Source organism: Helianthus annuus, chromosome 6 (assembly GCF_002127325.2).
Source record: "Helianthus annuus cultivar XRQ/B chromosome 6, HanXRQr2.0-SUNRISE, whole genome shotgun sequence".
In the NCBI taxonomy this organism is placed as follows: domain Eukaryota; kingdom Viridiplantae; phylum Streptophyta; class Magnoliopsida; order Asterales; family Asteraceae; genus Helianthus; species Helianthus annuus.
The window spans coordinates 139,766,473-139,783,506 of NC_035438.2; the positions used below are offsets into that span (position 1 = coordinate 139,766,473).

The following is a 17,034-nucleotide window of genomic DNA, read 5'->3' on the forward strand; positions in this document are numbered from 1 at the left end:
CTCTTCAGGTATCACAAATCCCGGTTTCAAGATCAAACATTCTTTGTCGGTGAAATGAGTAGTATACATCCTGTCACAGAACTGGGAGATACTCAGCAGGTTGTTCTCCAGCTCAGCGATGTAGTTTACTCTCTCAAACGTGATAATGCCATTTGATAATGTTCCTTCACCTATGATCCTGCCTCCTTGATTACCCGCAAAACCCACATAACCACCATTAATGTCATTCACATCATATAGCAATGCAGTCTTCCCTGTCATATGCCTTGAAGCTCCACTATCCATTATCCACCTGGATACAAGTTTTGGAAGATCCTGCACATAACAAATCATCATTTAAACAACTTCAAGAAAGATGCCGATTCATGCTTCGCAATCCAGGAAGCTCCGGCAATTCAAACTGTTTAGTCAAACATAGAGTCCACCCAGGCCTCATCAGCCTTAGGTGCAACCTTGACTCTTGCAATTTGAATTTTGAAATTTTCAGCCTTGAGATGCGGAAAATTTGCATCATAATCAACAATAATTGGCTCTTCAGCCTTTTTCTCCTCAGAATTTGAAACTTTCTTCTCAACTTTTGGTTCAATTTTAGGTTTCCACACCTGTTGAGCTACAGCAACCCTCTTATAAACTTTATCATTTTGATATACCAGCTTCTTTACGGGTTCAGTTTTTACATTCAAGTTGTCAATTTGAACATTTTTCTTCCCAACAACTTTCTTCTCAACATACATCGGTGTTTTACCCTTCACATCAACTTTCTTTTGTTGAACCTTCACAGCTTCAGTCTTAGGCTTCACATATGTACACTTTCATGCAATATGACCAACCTGGTCACATCTAAAACAAGTACGAGTATCAACTACCCTACTCGTGCCTTCAGACTGAGCCTGTGAAGCTTTCTTCTCAAAAAATTCTTTGTTTGATTTTGTAAAAATTTCTTTTTCTTCATCAGCAAGTGAACTTGAACTATTCACAAACTTTTTCTTTTCAACATACCTCTTGTTTGAAACATTTCTTTTATGAAATGGTTTACCCCCCTGATAACCACCCGACCAATTGTTTCTGTTGTTATTGTAAAAACGTGGTGGATAAACAGCTTTCTTGTTGTAAACCCTCTCTTTCTTTCGACTCAGATTATTCACTGCTGACAACTCGACTTCGACCAGTTTGAAAACATTTGTCAATTTGTTCAGATTAACATTCTCTAATGGAAACTCAGAATCCGAAAACAACTTATCCGATCCCGACATCTTGTACATGACAAGATCAGATTCATCATATAAGTTGTTTTTGGACTTTTGCTTCGGAATGTATTTATCTAGAAAACACCCATCCTCCTCAGAAGTGTCACAATCCGGTTTAAGCACTTTGTCTATCACACTTTTCACCACATCATTTTGGACACCCTCTTCATTGGAAGACGTGAACGTGACATCAATGTTCTCAGGAAGTGTAACATCACTTTCTTCCTCAATTTCCACCAAACTAGACTGCTTTTTCGTGTAGTTGTCTAAAATTGGCGGTGGAACTTTGTGAAACCCTACACCCGTTCCATCAGAAAACACGTCCTCACCAGCTTTGTTTTTTCCTATAGGTTTGGGAACGATGTGCTGCAAAACAAAGCTAGCTGAGCTATAACTGTTTAATTTCAACTGAATTCTTTCATTTTCAATCTCAATTTCTTTAACCTTAAGTTTTAAATTTGCAATCTCATCCAGTTGTTCATTAATTGATTTTTCTTTTAATTGCAACACAGCTCTTAGATGTTCGTTTTCTTTGAATGTTTTTCCGTTTCGATCATCACTGTCTTTCACAACACTTTTAAGTTTCTCAATTTTTTCGGAGATCTGACGGTTTTCCAGAATTAACTTTTCATATTCAGTTGTAATTTTGTCACATTTAGTGGTTAATTCATTAAACCGTTCAGTTGAAACTTTTAACTCTGTGTCACGATCAAGAATCTGATCTTCAAAAGTTTTAACTTTTGACTTCAGATTTTTCAATTTCTCATCATTCAAATACGTGACAGTACTACAAAAATTGCATTGTTTGTTGCAATTTTTGCAGTCAACATTTCCATCGACTTTATTACCTGACCTGGATGTTGACACACTTTGACTGACCTTCTCTTTTGACTCAGAGACAGAAATAGAATCTACCTCAAGTGCTCTCGCAGCTAGCACTTGGTCAGCCATTTTCTCTGAATTCTCCGTATCAACCATCTTTAATCTCTCAGTCTCTGCATTTTCTTTCTTCTCTCTCTCTTCTTTTTCCTTTCTCTCTTTTTCTTTCTCCTCCTCAATCATCTTCGAAGTTGGTGTTCCCCACCACTTATGCTGCCAGTACTCATCATCTTCTTTGTACTCCTGAATGATGGCTTCAATATCTAGCGTTTTGTCAACAACCGCCACATTGCCATACCGATCAAGATAGCACTCTCTGTCTGGATCCCAACGATTCGCTCTTCTTGCTTCCAAGTACACACCAGAAAGTCTAATAATCTTTGTTTCAGCAATCAACTTCCTGTATTGGTACTTCTGTTCCTCTATACGATCATCCTTCCAAGGAATCGGTTCATCATGACTTGCCATGAAAGCATAACCAATGGCATCATCTTCCGGCAAAACCTCTTTGCTCCAATCGTAACCCTCATCATCATAGATCACAGCTAAAGCCCTTGACTTTTCTCTTTGCTCTTCAGCCTGCTTTAGTCTGGGCGGCTCCGATTTATTTTGATGGTAGATTGCCTTCTTGTAATAATCGTCACAAAACGGATTTTCAGATTCATCAACGTATGCATTCCGACATTCTCGCTTGAAATGGCCCTTTTGTTTGCACTTAAAACACGTCACTTTTGACTTATCGAACCCAAGCTTTGTTGATGGACCACCAATTGATTTCCTCCCGGTAATTTCCATAAAACGTTGCGCACGTCGAACAACACTTGCCATTGCCCAACGAATGTCAATAAGCTCCATTTCCTCAGGATCTATCTGATCGTAGTCTTCTTTGGTCAAATTTGTATTTCCGATCTTCCCGGCTACCAAACCTTCATAAGACTCCAAAACAGACGCTAGAAAAACCATCTGTTGCTTGGCCGATTCTTCGTCAAAGTTTTGTGCATTCTTCAAATCGATTGCAATGTTGCACGAAAACTTCGCATCAGAACGATTTGTAGAAGACGTAGATCCACTGTGATACCCACTATGACTTCCACTACTTGAACTGCTTTGACTTTCTTTGTTTGTTGAAGAAACATTCTCAGCAGAAAATGCCGTTTTCGGAGAAGAAGCTTTCGGTATCAAGCTTTTTGGATAATATAGATCCAGATTCTGCTGATAGGATGAGTGATTAACTTTGTATGTTTTCTTCAACTCTAGCTCATGACTTTCAAGTTTCTCAATCACAACATCTGGTTTCAATTGGTCAGGAGCAATAGTGTTCTTTAACATCAATGCATAATATCTCCAATCCATCTCATCAGGTAATGAATCAAACAATTTATCAACTATCTCATCATCAGGATAATTGATCCCATGTCGAACAAGTTCCAGCTTAAGATGACCAAACCGTTCAATCATTTTACCCACTGATTCATTTTTCATACACCCAAACATATCAAATTCTTTCCGAAGAAGTTTCTTCTTATTCTTTACAATTTCCTCGCTTCCTATACATTTTGCTTTCAGTTTTTTCCACAAATCTTGTGCATTTGAGTAATCGATCAAGGAAATGATGTCTTCTCGGACGGATTGAAAAAGCAATGCTACACACTTTTGTTCTGCCACAAAAGCATCAATTTCTTCAGTTGATCTCAAAACTTCACCATTCTTCTTGCCATTTGCATAGCCATTTTTCATGCTTTTCTAGCTTGGAAATGCAAATGCCATCATCCAATCCTCAAACTTAGTTGCCCACCTACTATAATCCTCTATAGCCATAAGCTTTGGGGGTTTGTTGAATGTTCCGAATGCGCTCTCGGACTCCCATGCTTCTTTCTTTCTTTCTTTCGGCGGACTTTTATCTTTATTGCTTGATGATGTATCGTTGTTATCCGTACTACCTGAGAATGCGTACATATCGCTGAATGGATTTAGGAAAATATCATCTATTTTGATTGTACCTGCAAAATCAAACAACACTTAGAAAAATTTTGGTTTTTTGTAAAATATCAGTTCACAAAAGCGATCCTGTCTTAACAGTTTGACAGAAAAGCGGTCCAGAATATGTTCGTAAAAGCGGACCAGACAATAATGACTAAGTCCTCTCGAACGATCCACAATATGTCAAATAAGCGACCGAGAAAATGTTCGTTCGAGCGAACCAGAGTATGATCTTTCGAGCGAACCAGAGTATGGTCTTTCGAGCGGTTTCAAAACTGTCCGTTCGAGCGGTCCTAGGTACGTCCGTTCGAGCGGTTCAAGTAGGTTCGTATAAGCGGTTCAACTATGGTCGTTCGAGCGGTTCTACTATAGCCGTTCGAGCGATCCTGAGAGCAAATTTGTCCAAAAAGCGGTCCTAATGTGATCGTATGTGCGGTCCAAGTATGTTTGGTCCAGAAAAGCGATCCTACGTCCGAAAAAGCGATCGACCGATTTTAACCTGTTTTAACCATTTTTAACCCGTATATTCACCTGATTCTTTCTAGGTTTTGTTAAAAGTGTGTTTTACACGTTATATTCAAATTTTAGACAATTTTGACCGTTGGAACCACTGAAAACCAAAAAAGTATGAGAGAAAGTGAGTAGAAAAGAGAGATTTCTGCAGATCTATGCTGTCGTAGTATAAACTCCTCGTCCTGAGCTCAGATACCACTTTGTTGGACCGTTCTATGACCCGAAAAGTCAGTCGAAGTAGTTCATCTTCACTTACGAAGGCGGAATCAACGTAAGTAAAGTAACAACATCTAATCCTTTCAATTCCTTGTGTTTGTATTGCTTTCTGATAAAATTTCAGCAGAGTTTCGGCACCTTAGCACATACATACACTGTTACAAATGAAGAACCGCTCCACCCTATTTATAGTGAACATGGGTCGCTTATGTGACAGTCCAATAAGCGATCCAGCACCTTGTCACATAAGCGATCCTACCTTAATGTCCTAAAAGCGGTTCCAGTCTAAACCTAATGACACAAAAGCGGTTCTCAATACATCAATGACAAATAAGCGGTCCTAAGTCTATATTACTCAATATTTACACTTTGACCCCTTTAGACCAATCTTGACTTCAGACTTTCTTGTAGACGCAGTCAACAGACATTCCGTGCATCAACAGTATGTGGGATGAGAGCATGAGGGGTTAATTTAGCATTCGGTTTTCTGTTTTGAAGGACTGAGGCGTCAGGCGATTTCAATAGGAAACGATTTGGTATGAGGGATGAGAGCATGAAAGGTCGATTTAGCATTCGGTTTTCAATTTTGAAGGACTGATTTAGGCGTCAGGTGATTTCAATAGGAAACGAGTTAGTATGAGGGATGAGAGCATGAGGGGTCGTTTTGGCATTCGTTTGTCAGTTCTGAAGGATTGATAGTTTCTATTGATTTGTATCTATAATTGGTCAATTATAGATGCACTATTATTAAGCACTGATTTTCTTAAACGACGCCCCACATGACTTAACAGAAACGTGCGAAGGACCTGAAGTATTCTCAAATACATGTAGTCAATAAAGAAAGTTAAGAAAAATAGAAAAGAAACTGAGAAGACTTATCATGGTCACAATGTTATATTTTGCTGCTACATAATCTGTAAATTATTTAAGTATATTTCTCTTAAAGTTTTATATCAACATCTATCAAATATGAAAGTGTGTCCGATAATATTACAAAAATTGATATAATAAAATTACTATTCATTAGCTTCTTAGCCTTCCCTTCTTGAAAAAGAATAATAAATCGGCTCCTCTAAATTTTCGAATTCCCTCTGTGCGTCTGACCTCTCCTTCACAGCCGCCAAGAAAAAATAATCCTTCTCTATGATCATCCAATGTGTGGGTTTTTATAATGGTCGTGCCTCTCAATTCTCTAAACAGAACACTTTAGTTTAAAGTCATATATCCATTGTTTAAACATAAGTGCGTGTTTTTTTAATTAACAAACATAACAGTAGCCCAACAGGCGCTTCTGTTCCATTCAGACCTGCAATTTAACTTCTTTTTATCAATTTTAACAGCCCACCATATCCGGCCACCTCTCCACACTCATTTAACCCTTTCCCCACAACACTTTCGCCAAAAACCCAATTTTGCGGCCGCGAGCCTCTCTCTATCCCGATACGACTATGGTCGGCTGGAATCGCAATGGCCGTCGAGCCCGAAACGGCCCACCCTCAGATCCTCCGCTGTTGCAGCAAACTTCGTCTCCGTTCTTCTACTCGATTGGTTGGTGTTCGGTTCCGATTATGATCATAAGGTTAACTTCCGTTTCAAACCACAAGTTTTTTATTTTCGTTGTAGATATTCGGTTTCTCAGGTTTTTGATTATGTGCTCTTTTGCTTGATTTTTTTAGGTGCTCTATTGCTTATTATTTTTTAAGTAATAGTAATTATGTGTGACAAGATATTAACTAATATAGTGTTGAAATAATTTTCAAACGGTTGCCATCATTATACAATGAAATTGAATTTTAATAATTCTACTGGTAGTTCCTCCTTTAAATATTATCATTGGTAGTCTCACTTTTTAAGTATTTTTCTCTTACTGAACATCCGTTAAAAAACTTAACGGAGTTAAATTTTTTCTAATTGAATTACAAACTGATTTTTAGGGCTTTTGATAAGAACATAGATAGATAGATAGATAGATAGATAGATAGATAGATAGATAGATAGATAGATAGATAGATAGATAGATAGATAGATAGATAGATAGATAGATAGATAGATAGATAGATAGATAGATAGATAGATAGATAGATAGATAGATAGATAGATAGATAGATAGATAGATAGATAGATAGATAGATAGATAGATAGATAGATAGATAGATAGATAGATAGATAGATAGATAGATAGATAGATAGATAGATAGATAGATAGATAGATAGATAGATAGATAGATAGATAGATATAGATAGATAGATAGATAGATAGATAGATAGATAGATAGATAGATAGATAGATAGATAGATAGATAGATAGATAGATAGATAGATAGATAGATAGATAGATAGATAGATAGATAGATAGATAGATAGATAGATAGATAGATAGATAGATAGATAGATAGATAGATAGATAGATAGATAGATAGATAGATAGATAGATAGATAGATAGATACGAGTTAATTGATGTAAAACTTAGCTTGAAATAATGATCAAAACGACGAAAACGGTGCTTTAATTCGGGTGTTTAAAACAAAGATTTCCTTGCAGAAATTGACAACTCCCAGGTCTACTATTTCTATTATATTTTATATTAACACGTATATAATAGGTCCGTTTCAGATTCACCTAACAACCATGTTTATTATTACTCACAAATGTCTGTCTTCTTCAACATGTGATGCAGGTGCCTTATCATGGAACACCCCGGAGTTTCTGAGCTAAGGCCTTCTAAATCCGCGCCGACAATCCATGTACGAGTATTGCGTTCATGGGTGCCAGATTACATGGATAATGAGCTGCACTTCCTACTGGTAGATCAAGAGGTAACAATTAGATATTAAAACCAGCATGAATAAGAATAGTAACATCATATAGTATTAACCAACAATTTTGTACGCTTACCACAACATGTGCATAGGGACTTGAAATTCAAGCTGTCACAAAGGAAAACGACTGCACCAATGTGCGTTCAAGGCTGCAAATACAAGGATGCTACAGAATAAGCCGTTACGCTTGCGTGGCTGTTGACAACTTTACTACAGTGATCACGCATCCTGCGATGATCAGATTAGGATCAGCGTCTGTATTCACACCAATTGCTGATACTCAAGAATTGCCCACGCAATACTTCGACTTTGCCACCAGAAGAAAAATGGAAATTGAAGCTAAAACGGAGAGAGGAATCGTTGGTATGGATATTAATCTACTTTTAACACTTTTAGAAAAAAATATTTTCTATCTGGTACATGTACTTTGCAGACTTCATCGGAATCTATCTCAAGTTAGAAGACAAGACAAGTAAAAAAGGAAGACCGTATATAGTGCTCACACTCCGAGACATCAGGTACAATCATTGCAAAAATGGAAGGTTTTAGTTATATGAGAAGATTACTATCACTTCTACCTTTACTGAAATAAGGCACTTAGTATTTCAATCTTCTAAAGTGTGCTACATGCTACATCAGGCAGCCCCACCTAACCGAGCTTTTAACTAATATAGAGCCATTTTTCTGCTTATTTAAGTTATATGTGCACAAGCACATAAGTGGTTTAGACTGCAATATTATAAAGTTAGCTATGATTAAAATACTTCAATAAACGCCTGTCTAGCTAACTTTGTTTTATGACAACCATGAAAAAAACCAGCAACCAAGACATGAGAATCGCTCTATGGAAGGAGATAGCAACCTCAACCCATCGATTCAATCGCCGAAACATCGAGACGGCCACCTCGCCAGCAATTGTTGCATTTACCAGTTTGAAAGTTAATGACCAAAATGGTAATGTTTTCATCTGCTCTTAGACAACGGAAACATATTTTTACCCACACTTAACAATTTATTTGACCCACACGGGTTAAAAATGACAAAAGTTCTATTTTTAAAATAAACAATTTTTATTTCCTTTTGATTGGGACATTAGCAAGACAGAAACCTGGTCCAGCTCAGTTTTAGTGACGCGCTAGCTAGACCCAGCACTTAACTAACTTTAGCTCTATTTTTAGCTGAATTATAGCTCAGAAAGATGTCCAATGTGTGTTATATGGATCCTGTATCATGTGTGCTCAGATTGTATCATTGGTTAATTAACTATTAACATACTTGTAACACAACTGTGTGCTGCTATTCATTTCAATTAGATATTAATTGATCGATTCAGATGGTTATATAGGCTGTTATTTGGATTCGTCAATTGCGTGTTCATGTTTGTTGCTTCTCTTTCAGTTCCATCGTTTGTTTTTTGGTCAGCTTTTTAACTGTTTTATTCATGTGTAGTTCGTTGTGTTACTTTTATTTCGCAATACTTGAATTTGTTATTTGTTTTATGTGTCATTTGCTGATTATGCAAGTGAATGTTGCTACAAGGTTTAACTCAGTTCTCTTTACAATAAAACTTAAATGGCCAGGGAAATATAATTAACATATAATCTACTGATACATATTGTATTCACTGAAACAGGTCTTCAGCTGCAGTCAACTAACGCAACTTACGTCTTCGTGAACCCTCATCATTTGGAAGCTGAGCTATTGAAAGAAATGTAACGCCACTATATAACATCTTCACAACCACAAAAGTTTTTCTGTTATTAACTACTTCTTTTGACATAGGTGGCAAAACCAGGAACCACATCATCCAGCACTACAAATCAAGGCCAACAATTATGTACCAATAGCTGATCTACTCCAACTTCAAACCACCCAAATAAAGGTACGTATAAAATCTTCAAACAACAACTCACCAGACCAAATTTTAAAGCAGATTTAACTATAGGGGAGGACATTCAATATCAAAGCTGAAATTACAGAAATTGAAACGACCAAAGAATGGTCATACAAAGCATGTCCTAAATGTAATCAGACAGTATTACAAGTCAACAGCCAATGGTTCTGTACAACAGATGGCATGCAAGAGAAAGCAAACACCATGTAAGCAACACGCCATTTAAGCCCTTTCTTCAAAATATTATATTTGAACACACTAACACATATGTATACAGGTATCGAATCATTGTTACACTATCTGACAACACCGAAAGAATCAACGCAGTAATTTTCGACCACGCTGGCAGGCAACGACTAGGAATGACATGTGAAGAATTAGCCGAAAAAGAAGACCCCATCAATACCCTGTACTCACTCATGGCTAAAGAAACATTGATGAGCATTCAATTGCAACACGACAAGAGGATGCGAACACTAAAATGCATCGTCAACAAAGCTTCATATCTAGCTGTAGAAAATATTGAGGCAACCTCATCCAGTGTCACTGATGCAACAAAGACACCCGCTCCAACCATGCCAGGTTAAAAAGGAAGTACTGCAACTGGAGCGAAAAGTCAACTGGAATTCGATGGTAAGCCAAGCCAGCCAAAATATTTACACATACACACACCACGTATACTCACATTAAACAAACTTTCGCTTGCAGACTCAGATCCAACTATTATCCTTTTTCTCTATATTTCGGGTTTCGCATTAGGGACAATGCGAAGTTCAAGTGTGGGGAGGGAGTTAACTTTGTTAACTTTGTTTGTCCTCTCTTAAAAAAAATCAGAAAAATCATTCAAAAATATCAGTATTTGGTACATATTTTTTTTAGTAATAAACCGGTTGGTTGTGTTTTAGAAAGCTTCGGACTTGATAAAAACCCGACAAGCAAAATAAATTTTGAAAAAGAAAACCGGAAAGCGTGACAAACAAAGAAAGACTTGCATGATAGTTTTCACACTTTTACCCATTCCTTCCATTACGTGAGCATATTTGAGCCTTGGTATTGTTGTATATTTGTTCATTTCGGATATAGGAGTGAGCCGGATGTCATGTATAATTTAGAACTTGTCACTAGAATGCTTGTTAAGACCATGAACTTGCGAAATTGTGTAGAAGTTATAGAGGCACCTAGATTACCAATTTGTGTTAGCCTTGTTCTTTGTGTTATGTTTCCCGTAAACCTTACATTACCCTTTAGGATTAACCATGTCGAGCCTTCCTGTTTACCTTTGTCTACCCAATATTATCGCCCACTTAGCCAAATGTAGCCTTTTTATGTTTTAAACCTTTTGTGTTGAAACTCGGTCAAAATAATCGTTTAACTAGCGTTTGTTTTAGTTTATTGTATAATTAGTTTCTAAAAAAAACACCCTAAAATAGGGTGAAGTTGACAAAAATCGAGCAATTTTGAATGCTTAAATGTTAAAATTTCGTTGATGAGCTCGATTGCGCAATAGTCGCCTTTTTAAGGCATTTGTATGTATAGTTCTATTATTTGTCGCTAGTTAAACGCTAAAACCGAGTTTTAACCATTTCGCCACTTTAAATTTCCATTTCCATACCCTTCGCCCAAGCCTAACGTTACAACCCGTAAAGACCTCTTGATTTACACTTTTTCGCATGTTAGTTGGTGGAGACGAGATCTTATGACAAGCTTATGATATTACACATTTCATTGACGAGGCATTGAGTGTTTGCACGTACACATTTTATGTATGGTTCATAAATAAAACCGAGTGTGTGTGAACATTGTGAGATGTGTGAAGATTAACATGTTGAGTCAATTAAATGTGAAGTCACGGCTTTTTGGTTGTCGCTATATATTTGCATATGCTTGTTGGGTTTGAGTCTTTTGATGTTGTCTTTCGAAAAACCGGCTAACCGTTTACAGTTGTTTTCAATAAAATAGTGTGTAAATTATCGTTCTTGTTTGATTCTATCTTTTATTGCATTTTAGTTTAGCTTACTTGAGGACAAGCAAGGTTCAAGTGTGGGGAGATTTGATATTCGCTAATTTTCACATATTTTAGTCCCCCATTTTATCCCTATTTTATGCGTTTTCGGCCGTAAAACCGTCATTCGGATACTTAATCAAGTATACTTTTGTTTACAGGCCTAAAACAGCATACCAGACAAAATGATAGTGAAAACGAGGACTTTCCGGACGAAACGACAAAGCTACGAACATTCTGTGAAGTTTCTGACCTGGGCAAACCAAACGGTCGTGCGACATGATAAACGACCGTGCGGTTCCGACAAGTGCAGCACAGCCCGACAGTGAACGAGGGTGCGACTCGGCGTTCAAGATAATTCCGGTGACGCACGGTCGTGCCATACCTTGCACCCCGTGCGGATCCGATGTTCAGCCAAATCCCGGTGATGAACGACCAGTGCATCAGTCCGTGCAACAAGATCCCGGATATGAACGACCGTGCGGCCCCTGGCACGCTCGTGCGACCTCGAGGACCAGTCAACTCTGCTGATGTCACAAAAGTATGGTGCAACGTAATTTAAAAGTGAACGGTCGTGCACTTTATTGGCACAACCGTGCGATCGCAAAATGTTACAAAAAACAGATAGTAACATTCTGTTCGGAAATTCTGGGTTTTTGGGAGCTCATCAGGCGATTTCATAGCTCCGGAGGCTATGCTTTTGACCCGGATTCAAGCCACATTGTGCTGATAAGCTCCATTTCTATCCAGATTCTCATTCTGATGCTTGTTTATGGTTTGGTTTCTTAAGTCTTTCCATAATTTTGTTATGTTTCAAGCATTAAGATTGATTATTCTGTATTATTGTAGCCTTTGGGCAAAAACACAACAATCCCTTGCTTGATTATAGCCATTAGTATGTTAATCTTTGTTTGTAATGACATTTGGAAGTATTTTCTATGTTAATCTTTGATGATTAGTTTGCAACCTTGTTATTGATATTGATTTCTTGATTATAAGTAATTGTGTTGGATGATTGGTATTTGGTTAGTTAAGATAGTTGAAAATGAAGCTTAATTAATCTTGTATTAGTAAACTTTAAACTTGGTTAACTAGTTTAGCTTTGTTTAAATGTGTGCACCATGATACTAGAAATGGTTAGTGGCTTAATAAAATGTAATTATTGTTAATCAAGAAAGCTTGCCGTCACGTAAGGACCTTAACGAGTTAGATGGTGTCGTGATTTATGTGCAAGATTTGTAAAATGAACTCGGTTGTGATTTAATCTAGTTTATGCTTGTCTCAGTGGTTGCATTGTGTTTATCGGTGTCACTTTCCTTGATTAAGTGAGGTTAGAAAACTCCTAACGGATGACTAACTTATTTTTAAGAGATTTTCATAGACATTTATCAATTACGCGTTAAAGAACAATTTTAGGTGGTTAAAGTGTGTTTATCGTTTTAGCTTTCCGAATGATTGTCATGTTAGTGTTCCCGAAAGGGATACTAATTGTCTTAAAAATGGAAAATTGACCGAATGCTTCTAGTGCCAAAACCGACTTAGTTGACATGCTTTGGTTGTGTATTAAGCATGGCTATTTATCTATTTTAGTATTTGAAATCTACTATGTTTTACAAGTATTTGTTTATGCTTACTTTAGTTTATAAAAAATCAAACAACTTATGTTTTTACCGGTAGTTTAGTGACAAAGGTCTAGTATTTTTTTTCCGCCCATTTTCGTGGATCGATACTTGGTTCTTACCGATACTTTACTACATATATGCGGGGTACACTTGCCTCTTTCGTGTGTGTTTTGATGTAAAGTAATAATCACTTTTATAAATTTAAAATCAAATCGTGTGTAATTCCATTGTAAAAATATGTGTAGTCGCGCACACGTCAAGTTTTTGGCGCCGTTGCCGGGGAGATGGCGAGTTTTAGGAACGACCCGAGTCATTGTGTTATCGGTGTATATACTTGTTAATATTTGTGAATATTTTCTTGATTATTTATTTGTTTATTTATTTGTTAATATTTCTTGATTTTAATTCATTTTATTCATTTTTGAGATTATTTTGTACACTTGTAAATTTTTGTTCGATTTATTTGTTCGAATCCGGATTTATTTATTCATTTATTCTTTAAGTTTTCGGCTCCGAAATATTATTTTCATACTAGCCGATTAAATTATTTTCATTGCTTTAGTTTTTATAAAATTTTGGGCCCATTTTCAAATTTTTATAAAATCTGCAGCCCATTTTTATATATATTCTGTTTCTTTTCAGCAAAAAAATAATAATAATAATAATAATAATAATATTATTATTATATTAATAAAATATTCATCGTGTCAATTTTTCGTTTGCAGGTTGATGTCCTCAACTCCCGCGCCCGCTATTGCTGAGCCGACTGACGAACCATCACATAATCTTAGGAGAAGTAAGAGGCTGCGAGAAAGGTCGCTCGTCATTGCACAACGCATTGCACAACGCATTGCACAACGCATTGCAAACGCAATTGACGAGCCGATGATAATTTCTGAAGACGAAAGCTCAGGGGACGAGGAAAGAGTCGTCATGGCGAACGATGACCGACCTTTGAATGAAACGAATCAGCCCGGAAGGGTAGGCCTGGAGCCGAGTATCCTTCAGCCTACTATAGATACACCTACTTTTGAAATTAGACCTAGTATTATTAACATGGTGCAGAATTCAGTACAGATTGATGGGCGTGAGCATGAGGATCCTAGGAGGCATATCGCTGCTTTTCTTGCTATTTGTTCGACATTTAGGATTACAGGTGTTTCTGAGGATGCAATTCGGTTGAGGTTGTTTCCTTTCTCGTTGCGTGACAAAGCTAGAGCTTGGCTTATGTCACTCCCAGCCGGGTCCATCAGGACCTGGAATCAGTTGGCGGAGCAGTTTATGCAGAAATATTTTCCGCCCGAGAAAACAAACAAGCTACGAAACCGGATTGTTTCCTTTCGCCAGGACGAGGGAGAGTCGTTGCACGCAGCCTGGGAGAGATTTAAAGATCTGTTGATTGATGTTCCACATCATGGCTTCTCCAAGAGACAGCTAGTTTTGACGGTCTATCAGGGGCTCAGTTACCACACACAGGAGCGATTAGACGTGAACGCAGGAGGCGATCTAGAAACTAAGACGCCCACTGAAGCGTATGATATTATAGAAAAAGCTGCGTTGAAATCCAGCTCGCGTCGGGAAGGAGATAGAGGCCGGGCAGCATCATTATCATCTCGCGCAGGGGCACACGCGGTGGATGGCTACACGGCCATTACTACACAAATCTCGGCTCTTTCAACGAAATTTGACAAGTCCCAGACCGCTGCACAGGCTAGCTCAGGATGTGACCAGTGTGGAGTGTCACACGAGCCTGGTGCATGCTTTCAGGGAGTTGTATATGAGGGTCAAGAAGAAGTAGATTTTGTGAGTAATCAAATGAGGCCGCAGAACAATCCCTACAGCAACACCTATAATCCCGGTTGGAGAAATCACCCAAATTTTGGGTGGCGAGCAAATACAGGTAATCAGAACCCATTGGGGTTCACTCAGCGTGCTCTAGCGCCGCAGCAAGGTTAGCAGTTCCAGCAATACAACCAACCTTACCAGCAACGTCCATATTCGTACCAGAATCAGGGCACTGGGAGTAGCTCCCAGCAGCAGGCCCCTCAGTCTAGTTCCAAGCTGGAGGATATGATGGCTCAGCTTCTTTCTAGCTCCGAAAAATGACACCAACAAAGCGAAGATCGTTTTCTAGCTAACGAGGGAGAAATGAGGAGTCAAAAAGCCTCGATTCAGAATATCGAGAATCAGGTTGGTCAGCTGGCAAAGATGATGTCGGAGAGACCCCCAGGTGGTCTTCCAAGCAATACAGAGCCAAACCCACGCGGGCAGGTAAATGCGATTATGACCAGGAGTGGCAAGACTACAGGACCTACCATATTGGACCCACCACCGATCACTGACAAGGTCCCGACTGACACACCGGACGAGGTGCAAGATAGGCTGCGCCCAGCAAGTACAACACAAGTCTAGGAGCCAGTCAAGGATTACACTCCTCCAGTACCATATCCGGGCTGGTTGAAGAAACAGAAGAACGAAGAATAATATGGTAAGTTCCTTGAAATGTTTAAGCAACTGCATATAAACATACCGTTTGTTGAAGCTTTGGCGCAGATGCCGAAGTATGCAAAGTTTTTGAAGGAGATCCTCTCGAATAAGCAGAAGCTTGAGGATATGTCTTGTGTGGTGATGAACGAAAGCTGCTCTGCCATTCTTCAAAATCGTCTACCCACAAAAATGGGAGATCCTGGCAGTTTCACGCTTCCTTGTTTGATTGGAAATATGTCTGTTAGCCATGCATTGGCTGATTTGGGAGCGAGTATAAACCTTATGACCTATAAGGTTTTTACAAAGTTGGATCTAGGTGAGCCGTCGCCTACTCGTATGAGCATTCGACTAGCAGACCGTTCTATCAAGTATCCGCATGGATTTGTGGAGAATATGCTTATCAAGATTGACAAGTTTGTGTTTCCCGTGGATTTTGTTATCCTGGATATGGATGAGGACTCTAGGGTGCCTTTGATTCTCAGACGTCCGTTCTTGAATACTGCTCGGACCATTGTAGATGTAGCTGCAGGGCAGATTACACTCCGAGTGAATGATGAGCATGTGACTTTGATATCAAGCGGTCAATGCAGCACCCACAGAGTTAGGATGATGCGCTATACTATGTTGACATTGTCGACATGTATGTGAGCACGCATTTCCAGGGCACGATCGAGGAGATTGATTTGGACGCACATCTGTTGTGTGGGGACCTAGATGGCATTACGCAGGAGGGCCACGATTTCGAGCAGCCAGTCTATCAGATTGGTGATGATGGTTCCCAGAGTTCAGATCAGTTTACAAAAATCGATCGTGAGAATGAAGAAAGGTCGAAGCCGTCGGTTGAAGATCCACCGTCTTTGGAGCTTAAGGAGCTTCCGCCCCATTTGGAGTACGCATTTCTGGACGAGGAGCAGCGTTTTCCGGTTGTTATCTCATCATCATTGACGGACGAGGAAAGAAGCATACTGCTTAGTGTTTTGCGACTTCATAAGAAAGCATTAGCGTGGAAGATTATGGATATCAAAGGTATCAATCCTTCTTTTTGTACTCACAAGATTCTGATGGAAGACGAGTACAAGCCATGTGTACAGCCTCAGAGGCGGTTGAATCCAAACATGCAGGACGTGGTAAAGAAGGAGGTGATCAAGTTGTTGGATACCGGATTGATTTATCCTATATCTGACTTTGTGTGGGTGAGTCCAGTGCAGGTAGTGCCCAAGAAAGGTGGTATTACAGTAGTCCCGAATGATAGGAATGAGCTGATTCCTACCCGTACCGTCACTGGGTGGCGAGTTTGCATTGACTATCGCAAACTCAATGATGCTACTCGCAAGGATCACTTCCCGCTTCCATTCATTGACCAGATGTTGGAAC

At 38.7% G+C, this 17,034-nt stretch overlaps 1 protein-coding gene across 1 annotated transcript; it reads left to right on the forward strand.

Annotated features, from left to right (window-relative positions):
* Positions 1-15,726: 15,726 nt before the first annotated feature.
* On the forward strand, positions 15,727-16,308 carry LOC110944047. Its single transcript, XM_022185768.1, has one exon. It carries the CDS (start codon positions 15,727-15,729, stop codon positions 16,306-16,308), a length of 582 nt encoding a protein of 193 aa, XP_022041460.1.
* The last annotated feature ends 726 nt before the right edge of the window (positions 16,309-17,034 follow it).